The sequence below is a fragment of the Bidens hawaiensis genome, unplaced genomic scaffold, assembly GCF_021521415.1.
Source record: "Bidens hawaiensis isolate Kalapana, Puna unplaced genomic scaffold, B.hawaiensis_p1.1 tig00071869_1, whole genome shotgun sequence".
NCBI lineage: Eukaryota > Viridiplantae > Streptophyta > Magnoliopsida > Asterales > Asteraceae > Bidens > Bidens hawaiensis.
Genome location: NW_027502570.1, coordinates 18,953 through 38,537, shown reverse-complemented (window position 1 = coordinate 38,537; position 19,585 = coordinate 18,953). Strand labels below are relative to the sequence as shown.

The 19,585-nt window shown below is 41.0% G+C and overlaps 1 protein-coding gene across 1 annotated transcript; it reads right to left on the bottom strand.

Annotated features, from left to right (window-relative positions):
* Window positions 1-10,298: 10,298 nt before the first annotated feature.
* Window positions 10,299-11,346, bottom strand: LOC143605891 (3-ketoacyl-CoA synthase 9-like). The gene has a single exon (XM_077081843.1). It carries the CDS (start codon window positions 11,335-11,337, stop codon window positions 10,321-10,323), a length of 1,017 nt encoding a protein of 338 aa, XP_076937958.1. The 5' UTR covers window positions 11,338-11,346; the 3' UTR covers window positions 10,299-10,320.
* Between the last annotated feature and the right edge of the window lie 8,239 nt (window positions 11,347-19,585).

Here is a 19,585-nt window from a genome sequence, read left to right as displayed (position 1 = left end):
TCAGTAAAATCACAACAATTCTTTTTAGCCATTCATACATACATACAAAAATATATAAACAAAAACATAAAAACCAGAGATATTAAAATTGATAAAATCATGAAAAGTCATATTATTTAAGCGAGCCAATTTATTAATTTGTTAAAACCCCAAATTGAAGTTAACATATACCCTAGAACTTGTTAATTGCAATTGGACAATGAAACGCCTCAATCAAGTGGAACTAACAGAGAGGTTTCGAATCATGAGTATATATTACTGACAATAAAACACAATTTACCTGGAATTCAAGTAGAAGAGAAAAATGGGCTTGAGATGGACTTTTGAAAGTCAAAATGGCCAAGAACACCAAATTGGGTGGTTATGTCACACCCCGACCAAAGTCGGCGGAACATGCCGGGGTGTAACGATTGCCCATAAGCGCATGACACTAATTAAGCGACAATATTTAACAAACTCATTCCATTTCACATCATCGAAAATGTCACATAACAATATTCATGAGATCGTCACAACAAAATATAACAAAATATAACAAATCAAATATTGTTCATTTTTGCTAATATCCTAAAGGTAATTGTGACGTTCTCTCCACAATCTCCATAATCAACCAAGATGTAAACCTGTAACATTTCATAAAATAAAGTTTATCAACACAAGGTTGGTGAGCAATTCATAAGTTTGAGCATATAGATATATAGTAAGAAAGAGCCACAAAAACTCGTATACGAAACAATAAATAAAGGCAATAATTTGGATAAAATCGCTAATAGAATTACGTTAGCGACACCTAACTATAAGGGGATGCCAAATAGTCTAGGATTTTATAGTTATCATTAATTGCATTACGTTAATGACACTTTGCTATAAAGGGATGCCAAATAGACTAGGATTTTATAGTTCCACCAACCAAAAGCGATAACACATAGGCATATAATCATAGAACACCAAACCGAGCAATTATTTAAGTAAGGTATACAATAACGTTTGTGGTTTAAGATTCAAGTATAAAGCATTTAGTTGAATAAGTATGAAATGTCACCCCCAAAACAAAAGATGGAAAACGGGGTATGAAAGTACTCACATTCAAGTATTAAACTTGGTTTGGAAAAAGTCGGGTAAACGGAAGGACGGGTCTACGAGCAAAGCCTAAAATAAAAATAAAATCCTTGTATTAGAAATGTTATTTTGGGAAAGCTTTAAAATAAAAGACATGAAATGTAAACAATTAAAGTTTAAGGTTTTTAAAATAACTATTTAAGAAATTGCAATAATAACTCTTTAAAAATATAAGTTTGCTCGAAACCGGGTTTAAGTATCTAACCTTAATATTTACTCAACCTATGTTAAGTAATAAGGTGGGTAAAAATTCAAGAATGTAAGTTCCTTTGAAATATAGATACTAAAACGGGTTTTAACGAGTGTTCGGGTTGTTGGTTCGGGTCTTGATAATTGGTTAAACCCAAAGTCAACTTTCCGGAATATAAAATGTTATGAGATAACTCATAAAAATATATTAATACTTAACCAAGTATGTAGTTCTATTGTTTTGGAACTAAAAACGCCCGTTAAGCGAGTGTTCGGTTTTGTCGGTTCAAACTTGTTATAAGATCAAGTTGGATTCAACATTCCAAGTACTTTCATAAAATATTTAAAATTAGTTTGTAAAGTATTTTCAAATAAATATACATGTCTTGATAGCTAAAAACACACTTGTGTGTCTTAAGCGAGTGAAAATCGATTAAGTTCGGTTTGGTTTGGTTTCCATCTCACAATAAGTTCATAGATGGTTTCCATATGCCCAAATATCAAAGAACTTGTATAAATGATTTTAGAAGTTTAAATCTACATAAAACATGTTTAAACAATTATTTAACAAAACTAGTAAACAAAGTTCGGTTTACGGTTTGGAGCTATTTACGGTTAAACCGAAGCATAGATTCTTCAAACCCATAACCATGGAACTTAAAATAATGATTTTAGAAATTTAAATCCAACACAAAGCATGTTTAAACAATTATTTAACAAAATAGTAAAAAAAAAGTTCGGTTTACGGTTTGGAGCTATTTACGGTTAAACCGAAGCATAGACTCTTCAAACCCATAACCATGGAACTTAAAATAAGTAATCAAGATAAGTATAAGTTAGCATGGTTAGTAATCAATAATAAAGTTAGATGGTTAGATGCAGAAAGTATATAACAAGGATCACGAAAATCCTCCATGTAGCCTTACCTTACGAAGCCCGAAACTTAACCAACTGGAGCCAAAAAAGTAACTACCAAAGGTAAGAAGGGTTGTATTATATATATGTTGTGCCATATGATTCAAGTATCAATAAGAGTTAGTAAGTTAGTTAAAATGTAAAAACTACATAAGTTTGACTTTGAAAGTCAAACCCGACATAAACATGAATATAACCTTGAATGATTCTTGAATTTGAGTGACGAAAGAGTTTATGAGCAAGGATTTATGTTAGAGATGGCCTTGTATTTATAGGACGAGTTAAATTTGGTTAAACAAGTGATTTAAGGGTTAAAACTCGGATTCGTTGGACAATAAAACCAACAAGGAGACATAAGGGAACATAGGAAACAAGAGAGACAAGATGGTCTAGAATTATCTTTATAGCTTTCAAAAATGACCGAATGGCCCCCGAAGTTCGTTTTAAGTGATTTTAACGCGTTTTAAGGACCGAAAAGGATGTTTTCAAGACCCAACAAGTGTAAAACAATATTGTAACATAAAATCCATCATTTTTGATTATTTCATAAGTTTCGGTTTACAAAACGAGTCGGTTTACATGATAAACGGATCATAAACGAATACAAACGAGTACAAACAGGACCCGATTATGACGAATGTCACGGGTTAGATGAAAGAGAAAGAATGAGCAATGATGAAAGCTTTAAAGCTTTGTATTTATAGCCACACACAAGCTTAAGAAACAAGAAATCGTTTATCAATCTCCTGTAATTAAGAAATCCCTAAAATAACGAGAAATCAACGAAAATAAGGGAAAACTTGTTCCCCACTACAAGATTTCATAAAATATGATTAGGAATGATTCCCAGACATATTCTAAACGTTCTACAAAGAAGATACATGAAACTAGGTTGCCATATTTGATCAAACCAAAAATTCTAGAAATCAAACGATCTCCACATGCGTCACGTATCGGGATGCATGATGGCTAAGGCTATTGCGTATCACAACCTAAATTAATCCAGCTAAAAACCTGTGATCATCGTGCATCGCGATGCATAGGGACTGAGTCAATCGTGTAGCGCGGAAAATCAATTTTCACCAAAAGTTTAGTTTATGGCGCTTTTGGTCCCTAAACTTAGATTTGAGGATTTTTAACAAGCATACAATAACCAAAATGAATATACACCAAAAATTACTAATAAATAATCATTTTTATTAATAATAAACTATCTGAATTACGAACCCGAATCTGGTAAACAAATACAAATACAAATGTTGACGAATGTGACACCCACCTTTTCAAAATACATCTTAAAATCGGGACGCCAAACCTCTGGAGCCTTGGCGCCACAATCCGAAGTTTCTTCGAATTTTCAACAACAAGAGGGGTAGCCACTGTAGCAGGAGATAAGCATTTCCAAACATTCAATGTAAAAAATCCATGCCATAATGTACCTAAACACACGAGAGCAGATAAGTGGTTGCTCAACCCAAATTCCCAGAAACAAAAAAAATCTTAATGGGCATCAGTCTCTCTAAACACAATTGTTATGGTGCAAGAAAGGCATTTCCGCCATTAAGCATTTAGAAATGATAGGGTTCCTAGACATTTGGTCAAGCACTGCCTAAACTCAGAGCGATCTAGTAACTCAGTATCATAAAAGTGTTGAAGCATGGCATAAGAGCGAAGAGATGCAGTTGTCCAAGAAGTGAGAAGTTGATACAAGTAGGAACAACCAATATAGTCGTCCTGGCATACCAAAACAACTAGCAGGAACACGAACATCCCATCACACAGTGGAACATAAAGTAGCCATGATAGTGACACGTCCATTAAAATGTTTGTCAAAAATCAAGAAAAAAAAACAAAATCAACAAAAGCAGCAAACAAATTTTAGCCCGATGTACACGTTTTCAAAATAATGCACCGCACTGGGGGACTTGGTGAGTTATAACCCGAATCCACATACAAAATTGGACCCAACAAATCGACCCAACAGAATCACAAGGGGCAAGAAAAATGTTTTCCTTTGACCAGTAGGGGAAAAGATGTCACTATCACATATCGTTTGGCCAATTACCTGTGAAGACCGATGGCATAGGTGGTGTCATCAGCCTTAATTTCTCCGCAACAAATAGCAACAGAGACGAAGAACTTAAGGATACTCTCTTTCCGATTAACATTTATGCTCTTGTACTTATTTATTTAAAGACCAACTACTAACTCTCACGTCGAATGGTGATCACAGATCCCCTACCTTGTGGTGTGGCTGACGATGTCTATTTTACAGGATTGTCGTTGGCGAATCGCATAAAAATTCACAAGAAAGGTCTTATAGTTGAAGAGCCTGGATATCAAATTAGGTGTATCCAGATTTCCTCCACTAGTTATAACATCTAAAGTCAACACTACATGTTTTAAATAACACTATAAAAAAAGACTTGCCCCCACTCACGAACTATTGATTATATTTTGGTAGGGTAACAGAAATTATTTGTAACATCCCGAAAATTCTAGAATAATATTTAATATAATATTTGCGTCGGGTGAATTATTTGAGTTAGTGGAATAATAATATAATAATAATGCTTAAGGAGTAGCGGGCTTGGTTAATAGAATTAAAGGTGGACCAAAAAGGAAAGATGGGCCTTAGGTCCATGGGCTTAAGGGAGTATAAATACCCCTTAAACCCTAATACTTTCCATTTTTATCTCTACACCATAGCCTACACCTTGGAAAACACACACGAACACCATTCTAAAACCCAAGCCGAAATCCAAAGGTGAAAACCTGAGCTTGTTGGTTCTAGAACGTTGTGACGAACCGAACCTACATCAACGACCAGCTCGTGTTCATATTTCGACTCATTTGAGGTACGTTTATAATCTGAAATCGTTTATCTAGGATCGGATTCATCTAGGAAATCTTAGATCTGTATGCCTATGGTAAAAGCGAATCCAACAAAGAAAATCCTACTGAAATTCGTTAGCATTTGCTAGGTTAATTGTTAACCTATAGAACCCGTAACAAAGATGCACAAATGCACCCTTTAAACACGAATGTGTGGCTGATTGGACACCTAGGGTTTGTAGGCGATGTGATTGCGAGTTCAATGATACCAAAATCATGTTATTTCGTTAAGAATCGGGGGTTTAATCGCATGTCTGAGGTCTGTTGACTGTTATTGTTCTTGACGATTTTGACTTTGACCCTTGAGTCAAAGTCTGGATAAGAACTGTTGATGATTCGTTAGGGTTGGGTGATTCTTTACGCGGTCATAACGAATGGGACTCATTCGTGTGACTTGATAACTAATCAGCCCTTAATTCGTTAACTACCCATTCGTTATGCCCAAATAATGAACTAGACAACGAACCATATAACGAATTAGGTGATTCGTTACTCTCCAATTCGTTAAGAATAAGGTAACGAATCAGGGCTTGTTCAGATAACGAACTGGAATGACGAATCAGATAATGATCAGATGACGAATCAGTTAACGAACTAGATTTTGAAATTAACGAATTAAGGGCAAAGGAGTTAGCGAATTAGAAAATAATTCAAAATTCTGATGGAAAATGTGTTAAGACAGTTAATGGAAATAAATTTTTTCCAGGCTGACCTGGCAGCTCGACCCCAGCCAGGGGCTCTGCCCCTTGGACCCTGCTAGGGGTTGATGCCCCTAGAACCGCGCTGCCAGGGGCGCTGCCCCCGGACCCCCGTTCGTTGTAGGTTATATAAAGATAGAAATACGATATGAGTAGTAATAGTTAACTGATACATGTAATTATTATACAGTTAGCCGTGCACAGCTCAAGAAAGGAGTAACTATTAAAGGTAAACGTAACCGCATTTAGGTGAGTTTCTAGCCCCACTTCCTTGTTATGTTTTCGGGGCTGTGTGCATACTCGATGTGATAGTTAATACACTTACCTTAAGTGGTAAGTATATGCCTTGTACGATTTATGTATGATGGATGTTTGACGATGCATGAACGATCTTCGGATATTGCATGTATCGTCGAGTGATAGTTAAAGGTATGATGGATGTGTATATATGATATGTGAATGATGTATGTATGTTATGATGTTATGAAAGGCCCCGTTACCGGTGCCTCACTTTAGCATTGGATTTACTCATTAACATAGTTCTAAATATCAGAGTTAATAAAAACATTCGCGGAATATTATAAACATTCGAACCATTACATTACATGACCATTAATCCTTGTCTTAACGAACATTCAAATTATTTAAACATAAAACATTGTCTTTTAAATATCATAACATAACACTTCATTAAGATGGCAGTGTCTTCAAATCCATGCCATGTGCTTCCCCTCAAGCAAGTTGCCTCATTCTACTCACATACGTGCATACTAAAAGTCAGCTACGTTGAGTGAGTTCTAGTTAATCAGACGACATACAATACATTCACATACGGACATATGCACCCGAAGGTACACACCTTCACATATACTTACATGCGTACATACATTCGTACTTTCGTCCTTTCTTTCATACTTACATAATACTTCCATTCGTACATATATGTTTTAAGAGCATTTCGCTCTATTAACTTCGCCGATATTATTAGGGTCGGTTCCCTACACTCGCCGATACTATTAAGGTTTGTTCCCTTAATTCTCCGATACTATTAGGGTCGGTTCCCTACGTTCGCCGATACTATTAGGGTCGGTTCCCTACGTTCGCCGATACTATTAGGGTCGGTTCCCTACATTCGTACTACTATAACATATATGTCCTTTACATACTTTCCTTGACAATTGTGCAATCTCCGAAGAGCATTCACATACCATCAACATATCATACATACATTATTCATACATCATATATATTCATACATACATCATTCATACATCATACATATCAATCATATCCTTAACTTCCACCTGACGGTACATGCAATATCCGAAGATCGTTCACACGCCATCAAGCAATCAACATACATAAATCATACAAGGCATACACTTACCATTTAAGGTAAGTGTATTAACTATCACATCGAGTATGCACACAGCCCCGAAAACATAATAAGGAAGTGGGGCTAGAAACTCACCTCAATGCGGCTGCGTTCACCGTTTACGGTTATTCCCCTTTTTAGCTGTGCACGACTAACTGTATAACAATTACTCATATTAATTACTATCAATATCCATATCGTATTTCCAGTCCAATTATAACCCTCAATGAACGGGGGTCCGGGGGCAGCGCCCCTGGCAGCGGGGTCTAGGGGCGGCAGCCCCTAGCAGGGTCCAAGGGGCAGAGCCCCTGATTGATTGCCGTACGTGAACGATTTTCGGATATTGCGCGTACTGTCAGTATTTAAATAAATATATAAATGTCATATGTAATGTATGGATGATGTATGAAGATTATAAATGAACACTTATCGGGGCGTGAACGATATTCGGATATCGCACGTATCGAAAAGGGGTATGATTGTTAAACGAAGGATGTGAAGAACGCCCAAAGTGTTCTTATGCTACGGTGTACTTATTGTACATATATATAGGTACATTGATGGTATGTAAGTTCTACGTCCGACATAGTAAGTTAGGACGGCAAATCCCTCTAACTTCCGTTGAACATAGACTTGGCATGTGGTGGAGTAGCTAAGGACTGCGGGCCTTATACATGATATAGATGTTAGATGGGAACGTAGTTAAGGACTGCGGGCCTTATACGTGATATTGATGACAGATGTGAACGTAGATAAGGACGGTGGGCCTTATACATATTATAGATAATAGACGTCAACGTAGATAAGGACTGTGGACCTTATACGTAATGTAGATAGGCGTCGGCATAGGAAAGGACTGTGGACCTTATACGTGCTGAATTTGTTGTGTTAGCATAGGGGAGGACTGCGGACTTCGTACGTTCTATGAATTTAGATTGCAACATAGGGAAGGACGGTGGACCTTGTACGTGTTGCTAATATAGGATGGTATAGGGAAGGACTGTGGACCTTGCACATACCATAAATGGTGAACATAGGTAAGGACTGCGGACCTTTTACATGTTCACGGCCTTGAGTATAGGTATAGACGGCTGACTATGAACGTACTCTCGGTAGGCTTAGGTAGGTAATCGTATGTATGCATGAGTGTATGGATAATAGTATGGTAATAGGTTGAGTATGGATATGTATCTTCGGATATCTATGTATGTATGTATGATATGTGTATGTATTGTATGTCGCTTGATTAACTAGAACTCACTCAGCGTAGCTGACTTTTAGTATGCACACAGGTGAATATGTTTAAGGAGCTAGCATGAGGAGGATACATGGTATGGATTGAACGGCTGGCATCTGAAGATAGAAGAAATGATGTTTTATGATATGGTTTTAAAGAAAAGATTAATGTTTTGTATCGAATGATTAAAGTAACGTTTCTGCGTAAGTTTTAATTAACTCTGATTTGTAAGAACTGTGTTTATGAGTAAATCCAACGTTAAAGTAGGGCTACCGAGTTCGGGGCCTTACATTATTGTCACTAAATGACCTTGTAGCCTTAAAGATGGTTAAAGATGGTGATAGCTAGAGGCCTTGAACAAAAAGTTTTTATGGGGGGGTGGTACGCAGGGGGCTAAAGTTCATTGGCTCGCTTGGGATAAAGTTACTCGTCCTAAGCGAAGTGGTGGTCTGGGTCTTAGTAAACCAGATTTGTGTAATAACGCTCTCTTAATTAAGTGGATGTGGAGGTATCGAAACGAAGTTGAAGCGCTTTGGAGAAAGACTATTGATGTAATTCATGGTTCTAAGAGAAGGTGGGACATGGTTCCATGTAATAGAAGAACAGCGGGTGCTTGGAGTAGGTTGGTGGCTGCCGTTTACAGGGTGAAGGTTCAAGGAAAAGATGTTAACAATATTTTTCATGGGATAGTGGGGAATGGTAGAAGAATACGATTTTGGATTGATTCTTGGGTCACCCAAGTGCCGTTAAGACGGTTATTCCCAGACATATTTCGCCTTGAAAAGGATAAATTGTGCATTGTAGCTGACAGAATTAGGATAAATAATGATTCTGTTGCTGTGTCTTGGTCTTGGAACAGGTACCCCACTTCAGAAGACCATTATTGTGAGTTGGTGGAGTGTCAAAGGTTGGTTGCTGGCGTCACGTTATCTAATAAAAAAGATGGGTGGAAATGGAATGATGGGTCAAATGAAATCTTCTCAGTGGCTATGGTTAAAAAATGGTTGAAGGGTGAGGAATTGGTAATTAATGGTGACATTTATAAATGGTGTAAATGGCTCCCAAATAAGTGTAACATATTTATGTTGAGGGCCTCTTTAGACCGGATTCCAACTAGGATGGCTCTTCGAAGGCGGAACATTGAGGTTGATGATTGTTTGTGTGTTTTTTGTGGTGTTTATGAAGGGACAGCGGACCATCTTCTCTCGGCGTGTGCGATTTCTATTGGGGTTTGGCAAGGTCTAGCGGCGTGGTGTGGAATCCCCTTTCCTTATCTGTTTTCGGTCAAAGATGTGTTAGATATTCATATCCAAATGGTGGTCCCGAAGAAAAAATGAAAGGTTTTATATGGCATTGCTATATTGACGTGTTGGCGGTTATGGAAAGCTAGGAATGAGTTAATTTTTTCGAGCAAAAGAAGAGGTGTGGTTGAGATAGTTTCGGATGTTTAATCTTTGGGGTATCTTTGGTATAGGAGTAGAGTTAAAGCGTATCCGGTAGATTGGAAAGGGTGGAGTAAATTTGATGTAATGTAATTGTTTGTTTGCTTTGGGCGTCCCCTATTTCCTTCTTAGAGATAGGGCGCTTGGTTTTAATAAAGTGAGCTTTTCAAAAAAAAAAAAAAGAAAAAAAAAAGAGGCTAGCTTACCAATGATATATCATTATATATATGAAATCGTATAAATTAATTGCTAGCTGCTAACCAATTATATTTTCCTATTTGTGGTGTGGAAGCTACAAATCAATGAAATTGTTTTTACACATTAAGTGTACACAGAACCAATTTGATGGGAAGAGACAGATTTTCAGTAAAATCACAACATTTCTTTTCAGCCATTCATATACATACATCAAAAGAAAAATAAAAACAAAAACATAAAAACCAGGGTGTATTAAAAACTTATTTTCACAGGGAATTTATGAATGCAATCCATCCATGGGTTACTATCCGACGGCTTCACCTCTTTAACGGCTTCCCAAACGGCGCTGTTACATTTAAAGCCGCTACCGAAAGCAATCTGCCACACGCGGTTTCCTTTCTTCATCCGCCCTTTGGCCTCCGTGTAAGCCAGCTCATACCATATCGAGCTCGATGACGTGTTCCCGAACCTGTACAATGTCATCCTCGACGGCTCCACGTGCTTCTCCGACAGCTGCAAGTTCTTCTCCAGCTCGTCGATAACCGCCCGACCGCCAGCATGAATACAAAAATGATCGAATGCTAGCTTGAAATCCGGTATGTATGGTTTCATTTTGGAGTCCATTATTCGTCTAGCGATTAAGCTCGCGAAGAACAAAACCTGCTCGCTGATCGGAAGCACGAGCGGGCCTAAAGTCGTGATGTTGGATTTTAACGCGTTGCCCGCGATCGCCATCAGGTCTTTTGATAGTGAAACTCCGACCTTTCCAGAGTCGTCTTGCTCCTGGTAGACGCAGTTGAAAGCGGTGTCGTTTGATCCGCAGTGGGTGCGGATGGTGTGAAGGAGCTTGTATTTCGCTCGGCGTTTATCAGAGGATTTGTTGGACAATAATACGGCGGCTCCGCCTACTCGGAATAAACAGTTGGGGATCAGCATTGACTTCTTGTTCCCGAAGTACCAGTTTTGAGTTATGTTTTCCATGCTGACGACGACCGCGTACGTTTTACGGTGGACTTGAAGCATATCTTTCGCTAGATCAACAGCAATCACGCCCGCGCTGCAGCCCATGCCGCCGAGGTTGAACGATTTGATATTCCCGCGGAGTTTGTATTTATTGACTATCATGGCGGATAAGGAAGGTGTTGGATTAAAAAGGCTACAGTTTACTACCAATATTCCGATATCTTTCGGATTAATGTTGGTGGACTTGAAAAGATTGTCAAGAGCTCCAAACATTACGTCCTCGGCTTCTTTTCTCGCGGCCTCCATTGATGGAGCGGGCGGTGTGACACCCGGTAAATTCCCAATCCCTTAAACCAAGTAATCAACCTAAATATTAGGTAATTATGTTTTATGCGCCATGTTAGTCAGCGCGTGCATTTGTTATGTGCGACCTGCGCAAGCGCACCATGTTAAGAACCAGCGTGGGCATATGTTATATGCGCCATGCGCGAATGTTTTGGCTTTATGTTTTCATGTACCTCAACGTTATGTTGTCTAATGGGTTGACCATCCCGCATGATGCTAAGGCGGGTGCATCCTAAATCGTTTATGCGCGTGCGGAAGGGAACTAACCTCCCCGCATGGCGGGAACATTGAGAGCTAGTTTGTCTGAAGCTCCAAGATGGAATTGACTTCAACATAACTGATCACTATGTTGAAATACCAAGGCCACCTGGAGAATCTACAAATGAAACTCAATGTCCTAACTGCGAGAAGGTTACGCACCTACCCGCAGCAAAGAAATGTCCTTCACGCAGAAAGCTATGCGCACAAAGTGATACGCACAGAACACTTAGTCTATTCTCCAGACGTAAGGAGATTACTCCCGCCCAAAAGGAAACAGTAGCGTGTTTCAGAGATTTTTCCACTTTTTACTGTACACGGACAAAAGTACCTGAAAAAGCACACTGTAACATGAAAAGTCAACTGTCAGCCACCCTATTCTCACCAACCCCAGACCCGCATGTCCTGACCAAATCAAATCAAAATCTTTTATCCACTACTCCACTTTTAAATAAATAATAATAATTTCCATACCTCATCATCATTACACCTAGATATGAAAAGATTACAATCCCCTAAAGCAAGGGATTGTGTTCCCTTGAGTTTGCCTATAAATATGTAACCTAAACTATCACCCAAAACACACTTCAAACTTCTCTCTTAAGAACTGCAACTTGCACTAATCATCTCCCAAGCATCCGTTGTTTTCGTTTCCGATCCTGTTACCAGGTAAGCCAAGAATATAACCTTGAGATCTGCTTTCCAACCCTTATATTCTCCTAATTCTTGATCTTAATATATACACTTCTTGTTATTTAATCGCATTCTAGACCTTCAATTCCGAGGCCAACACCAAGAAAACCCGAATCTCGATTAATCCCTTAACAAGAACCACAGGTGAGTCTCACAGCCCCTATTTTCACTGTTTTCACTACTTTTAAACTGTTTTCGGGGCGAGGGACACGTACTTAAATAATGTTTTATCATGGTATACTTACAAGCTATGCAAGCGATTATGTGTTTAATTTATGTCTCATGATGAGCAATGCGAACGGTTATCTATGGTTTTCGATGTATGTGCGCTAGAATTCGAGTAAGTGATCACTTTACCATTGGAACTCTAAGGGTAGGGACTGCTGGTTTGATCCACCCACTCGTAGGGGTCGCACCTCTTTGCATGGACGAGTGCCTAGTATGGTCATGGGGCAGTACTATGGGTTTGAGCCCGCTCGTAGAGGTCGCTCCTCTTACGCAGACGAGCGCCTTGTTTTCCGGCACAACGTCTGCGCGTAACCCGCGGGACGGAATTATTGATTAGCTCGTAGGGGCAGCGCCTCTTTGCATAGACGAGTACGGTTTTTCAGAAATGTCCACGCGTAACCCGCGGGACGGCATTACATTATTTAGCTCGTAGTGGCAGCGCCACTTTGCATGGACGAGCACGTTTTCCAGAAACGTTCGCGCGTAACCCGCGGGACGGTATTACTTGTTTCGCTCGTAGTGGCAGCGCCACTTACGCAGACGAGCACAGTTCCCAGAAATGTTCGCGCGTAAACCGCGGAACGATTTTTTTTATCAGATTATGTTTTTAGAACTGTTTTACTAAGCATGTGTTTCAATGATGCTATTATGTTTATGACGCGATATGATTTATCAAGTTACTAAAACTTGTGAACTCACTCAGTTTATACTGATTCAAATGTTTTTACGTGTCTTTCAGGAGATAATTAGGTAGCGCATGGAGTCACACTTAGAGCACCTCACGCTGAACATCTAAAACTAGCTTTTTGGAAGATTTTAGTTCTATCCCTTCGATGCGCGTGGTTGTTCCCGCCTTACAAAGGGATATGGCGTGGAAATCTTCAACAGTTTTTATACTTGGATGTTTTTATGTGATTTTTAAACAATGTAATGTATTTGTATTAAACTTTTCATGCGTAATGAAAATCTTACTTTGAATGTTTGCAATGGCCCGTGCTTAATTATCATTCCCCACTCGCGCGCGCCCGGCTGTTTCCGCCGCTCAGGGCCGGGTGTGACAGATTGGTATCAGAGCACTGGTTATAGCGAACTAGGAAAAGAAGTTTTAACCTAGACTATAACCGTTGGGGAATCGCATGAAATATTTTTCAAAGAAAATATTTTCAAAAGAAACTATACACACACTTAGGAACACGGGTCACACAGTGTCTAGTGAATAAAGATAAAGAACATTATGTGCTCAGAGTAAATGCGCTAAGATTAATATATTTTCATTCTCTTTTAAAGCGAGAATGCCTCCAACTAAAGCCAAGGGAATTACCATGACACCTGAGGAACTCGCGGAAATAATCGCGCAGGCGATTGCGACACATGAGGCCAGCAAGGCCGAATCAAGTCAGGGTCGTCAGAATGAGACCCCAGAACCCGAATCAGGAGCCTTGGACAAAGGATGCTCCTACAAGACATTCATGGCCTGTAAGCCTTGGCCATTCAAGGGTACCGATGGGGCCATTGGGCTCTACAACTGGATTGACAAGATGGAGACAGTTCTCTCCGTTAGCGGATGTAGTGAGAACCAGAAGGTCCTTTACGCGACCTGCATGTTCCAAGAAGCAGCTTCATCTTGGTGGAAGCTTCAAGTGAAGACCTTGGGGCGAGAAGTTGCTCTTCACAAAACCTGGGAGGAGCTGAAGGAGATGATGATGAGAAAGTTCTGCTCTCGCGCAGAAATCCAGAGTCTGCAGCAGGAATTCTGGAACCACACCATGGTAGGAACGGATATCGACGCCTACAACAACCGGTTCAACGAGCTTTGCCAGTTGGTGCCAGACATGGCAAACACGGAGGAAAAGAAGATCGAGAGGTATATCTTTGGGTTACCTCCTGTTGTTAGGGTTCCGCTCAACGCCGCAGCGCCTCCAACCTTTGATGAGGCGGTAGCGCGGGCCATCACCCTTACAAGGGATACGGTCCGTGCGGGTATGTTAACTACGCGCGGAATCGAGCAGCGAACCTCTGATCCCAAGAGGAAGTGGAACTCTCACCACCGAGGGTCCGACTCCAAGCAACCACCGTTCAAGAAGCAGGAGAGCGTAAGGGCTTACGCGATCCAAGCCGCGGAGCCATCAAGGAAAGGTTACAGCGGGCCTCGCCCATGGTGCAACAAATGCAAGTATCACCACGAGGGTGAATGCGCAAGAATCGAATGCGCCAAATGTGGCAGACCAGGGCACAAGACGATGAATTGCCGTGTCAGAGAAGCGGGAGCAAGCGACAACTGCTACGCATGCGGGAAGCCAGGGCATTTTAGTCGGGATTGCCCGCAAAAGGGAAACCAAGCTCGCGGGAGAGCTTTTGTGATCGGCGCAGGCGAAGCTAAAGAAGAGCCGAATGTGGTAACCGGTACGTTTTTGCTTAACGGCCATTTTGCATCTGTCTTATTTGATACTGGCGCTGACCTAAGTTTTGTATCCGCCGAGTTTAAAAACTCCCTAGGCCTAGCAAGCAGTAGGCTAGACACGCCTTATACTATAGAACTAGCCAATGGTAGGCAGTTATGCGCGAACGAAAGAACTGAACAATGTGTAATAGTCATGGGAGGTCACGGGTTCAATATTAATTTGTTGCCAATAGACTTGGGAAGTTTTGACATTGTGGTAGGTATGGATTGGTTAGTCGAGAACCACGCGGAAGTTATTTGCCATGAGAAGCAGGTTCGGGTCCCACTGTTGAACGAAGAAACCTTGGTGATTCAAGGGGAAAGAAGGGGAGTCGCGACGAAACTAATTTCGTGCCTAAAAGCGCGCAAGTGCCTAAGGAAAGGGTGCTACGCCTTCCTGGCGCATGTAGTAGAGAAGAAAGGAGATGAACGAAGAATTGAAGACTTACCAGTAGTGCGCGAATTTCCAGAAGTTTTCCCTGAAGATTTGCCCGGATTACCGCCGCCGCGACAAGTCGAATTTCGTATTGATTTAGTCCCAGGAGCTGCGCCAGTAGCTCGAGCGCCTTATCGATTAGCTCCATCTGAGATGCAAGAGCTATCCAATCAGTTACAGGAACTATTGGATAAGGGTTTCATACGCCCAAGCTTTTCACCTTGGGGAGCTCCAGTACTGTTTGTTAGGAAGAAGGATGGTTCGTTCAGAATGTGTATTGACTACAGGGAGCTGAATAAGATGACAGTCAAGAATCGGTACCCCTTACCGAGGATTGACGACTTATTTGACCAGTTGCAGGGATCCAGTTATTATTCGAAGATAGATCTACGGTCAGGATACCACCAACTTAGGGTCCATGAGGAAGATGTGCCGAAAACAGCCTTCCGAACTAGATACGGCCATTATGAGTTCTTAGTGATGCCTTTCGGGCTAACTAATGCGCCGGCTGTGTTCATGGATCTGATGAACCGCGTGTGCAAACCATACTTGGACAAGTTTGTGATTGTGTTTATAGATGATATTCTGATTTACTCTCGGACCAAGGCCGAGCATGAGCAACACCTGAGATTGATTTTGGAATTGTTGAGGAAAGAAAAGTTGTATGCGAAGTTTTCCAAGTGCGAGTTCTGGCTTAGAGAAGTTCATTTTCTCGGTCACGTTGTAAACGAGAAAGGAATACACGTTGATCCTTCCAAAGTCGAGGCCATCAAAAACTGGGAAGCGCCAAAAACCCCAACGGAGGTGAGGCAATTCCTAGGACTAGCTGGCTACTATCGACGCTTCATTGAGAACTTCTCCAAGATAGCTCTACCACTGACCGCGCTAACTCAGAAAGACAAGAAGTTTGTTTGGGGCGAAAATCAGGAAACAGCATTTCAGATGTTAAAACAGAAGTTATGTAGTGCGCCAATTTTGTCTTTACCCGAGGGGACGGATGACATCGTCGTTTACTGCGACGTTTCACATCAGGGACTCGGATGTGTCCTTATGCAGCGAGACAAAGTCATAGCGTATGCCTCGCGCCAACTCAAGACCAATGAAAAGAACTACACAACGCATGATCTGGAACTTGGAGCGGTTGTCTTCGCGCTAAAGATTTGGCGCCATTACCTCTATGGTACAAAGTGTATAATCTTTACGGATCACAAGAGCCTTCAACATATATTTGATCAAAAGGATTTAAACATGAGGCAACGAAGATGGGTGGAGTTGTTGAATGATTATGATTGTGAAATTAAGTACCACCCTGGAAAGGCGAATGTAGTAGCAGACGCGCTAAGTAGGAAGGAGCGAATAAAAACGCTACGAGTCAAGGCTCTAAGGCTAACCATTCACACAGATCTCTCTACCCGCATCCGAGACGCTCAGCAAGAAGCCTTGAAACCAGAGTTTGTTAAAAACGAATCCCTTGGGGGTATGATTAAGGATTTGGAGCTCAAAGAGAACGACACTCGGTATTTTGCTAACCGCATATGGGTCCCTCTCAAGGGAGGATTGCGCGAGCAAGTATTAAACGAAGCTCACAAGACGCGGTATTCCGTACATCCTGGCGCAGACAAGATGTACCAAGATGTTAAAACGCTGTATTGGTGGCCCAATCTTAAAGGCGCCATCGCAACGTATGTCAGTAAATGCCTGACGTGTTCGAAGGTGAAGGCTGAATACCAGAAACCATCAGGGTTGCTTCAACAGCCAGAAATTCCCATGTGGAAGTGGGAACAAATCTCTATGGACTTCATCACCAAATTGCCAAGGACACCTGGGGGTTACGACACGATCTGGGTTATTGTGGATCGGCTAACTAAGTCAGCGCACTTCCTGCCGATCAAGGAAACCGATAAGATGGAAAGGTTAGCCCGATTGTATATTCGAGAAGTAGTTTCAAAACATGGAGTTCTAGTGTCCATCATTTCTGATAGAGATAGTCGGTTCACATCAAGGTTTTGGAAATCGTTACAAGGAGCTCTAGGTACTCGTCTTGACATGAGTACGGCATATCATCCTCAAACGGATGGGCAAAGCGAGCGAACAATCCAGACGTTGGAAGATATGCTGCGCGCGTGCGCAATCGATTTCGGAGGTAGCTGGGATACTCGTCTCCCATTGGTTGAATTTTCTTACAACAACAGTTATCACACAAGCCTCAAGGCTGCGCCGTTTGAAGCTTTGTATGGGCGCAAGTGTAGATCCCCACTGTGCTGGGCTGAAGTGGGTGACAAGCAAATGACTGGTCCAGAATTGATCCAAGAAACAACAGACAAGATTTTTCAGATAAGGGATCGCCTTAAGACAGCGCGCGACAGACAGAAGAGCTACGCAGATGTGCGAAGAAAACCATTGGAGTTTCAAGTAGGGGATAGAGTACTGTTGAAAGTCTCTCCATGGAAAGGAGTCCTCCGTTTCGGCAAGCGAGGAAAGTTAAATCCGCGCTACATTGGACCATTTGAGATCCTGGAAAGGATCGGTCCGGTTGCTTATAAACTCCGTTTACCCGCCGAACTCAGTGGAGTTCATGATACGTTTCATGTGTCCAACCTCAAAAAGTGCTTATCTGACGAAACGTTGATTTTGCCGTTGGAAGAAATTCACATCGACAAACAGCTGCACTTCGTAGAAGAACCTATAGCAGTAACCGATTGGAAAGAACAAAAGTTACGCAGAAGCAAAATCAAGTTAGTAAAGGTTCAATGGAACTCGAGGCGTGGGCCTGAATTCACTTGGGAAAGAGAAGACCAGATGCGCATGAAATACCCACACCTCTTTCAGAGCATGGCTTCTGCCAGCAACGTCTCCTAAATTTCGGGACGAAATTCGTTTAACAGGGGGAGAATGTGACACCCGGTAAATTCCCAATCCCTTAAACCAAGTAATCAACCTAAATATTAGGTAATTATGTTTTATGCGCCATGTTAGTCAGCGCGTGCATTTGTTATGTGCGACCTGCGCAAGCGCACCATGTTAAGAACCAGCGTGGGCATATGTTATATGCGCCATGCGCGAATGTTTTGGCTTTATGTTTTCATGTACCTCAACGTTATGTTGTCTAATGGGTTGACCATCCCGCATGATGCTAAGGCGGGTGCATCCTAAATCGTTTATGCGCGTGCGGAAGGGAACTAACCTCCCCGCATGGCGGGAACATTGAGAGCTAGTTTGTCTGAAGCTCCAAGATGGAATTGACTTCAACATAACTGATCACTATGTTGAAATACCAAGGCCACCTGGAGAATCTACAAATGAAACTCAATGTCCTAACTGCGAGAAGGTTACGCACCTACCCGCAGCAAAGAAATGTCCTTCACGCAGAAAGCTATGCGCACAAAGTGATACGCACAGAACACTTAGTCTATTCTCCAGACGTAAGGAGATTACTCCCGCCCAAAAGGAAACAGTAGCGTGTTTCAGAGATTTTTCCACTTTTTACTGTACACGGACAAAAGTACCTGAAAAAGCACACTGTAACATGAAAAGTCAACTGTCAGCCACCCTATTCTCACCAACCCCAGACCTGCATGTCCTGACCAAATCAAATCAAAATCTTTTATCCACTACTCCACTTTTAAATAAATAATAATAATTTCCATACCTCATCATCATTACACCTAGATATGAAAAGATTACAATCCCCTAAAGCAAGGGATTGTGTTCCCTTGAGTTTGCCTATAAATATGTAACCTAAACTATCACCCAAAACACACTTCAAACTTCTCTCTTAAGAACTGCAACTTGCACTAATCATCTCCCAAGCATCCGTTGTTTTCGTTTCCGATCCTGTTACCAGGTAAGCCAAGAATATAACCTTGAGATCTGCTTTCCAACCCTTATATTCTCCTAATTCTTGATCTTAATATATATACTTCTTGTTATTTAATCGCATTCTAGAACTTCAATTCCGAGGCCAACACCAAGAAAACCCAAATCTCGATTAATCCCTTAACAAGAACCACAGGTGAGTCTCACAGCCCCTATTTTCACTGTTTTCACTACTTTTAAACTGTTTTCGGGGCGAGGGACACGTACTTAAATAATGTTTTATCATGGTATACTTACAAGCTATGCAAGCGATTATGTGTTTAATTTATGTCTCATGA

What these genes read in the sequence shown, in the direction of transcription:
- LOC143605891 (XM_077081843.1), bottom strand. Translation starts at nt 11,337, where the DNA reads ATGGAGGCCGCGAGAAAAGAAGCCGAGGACGTAATGTTTGGAGCTCTT.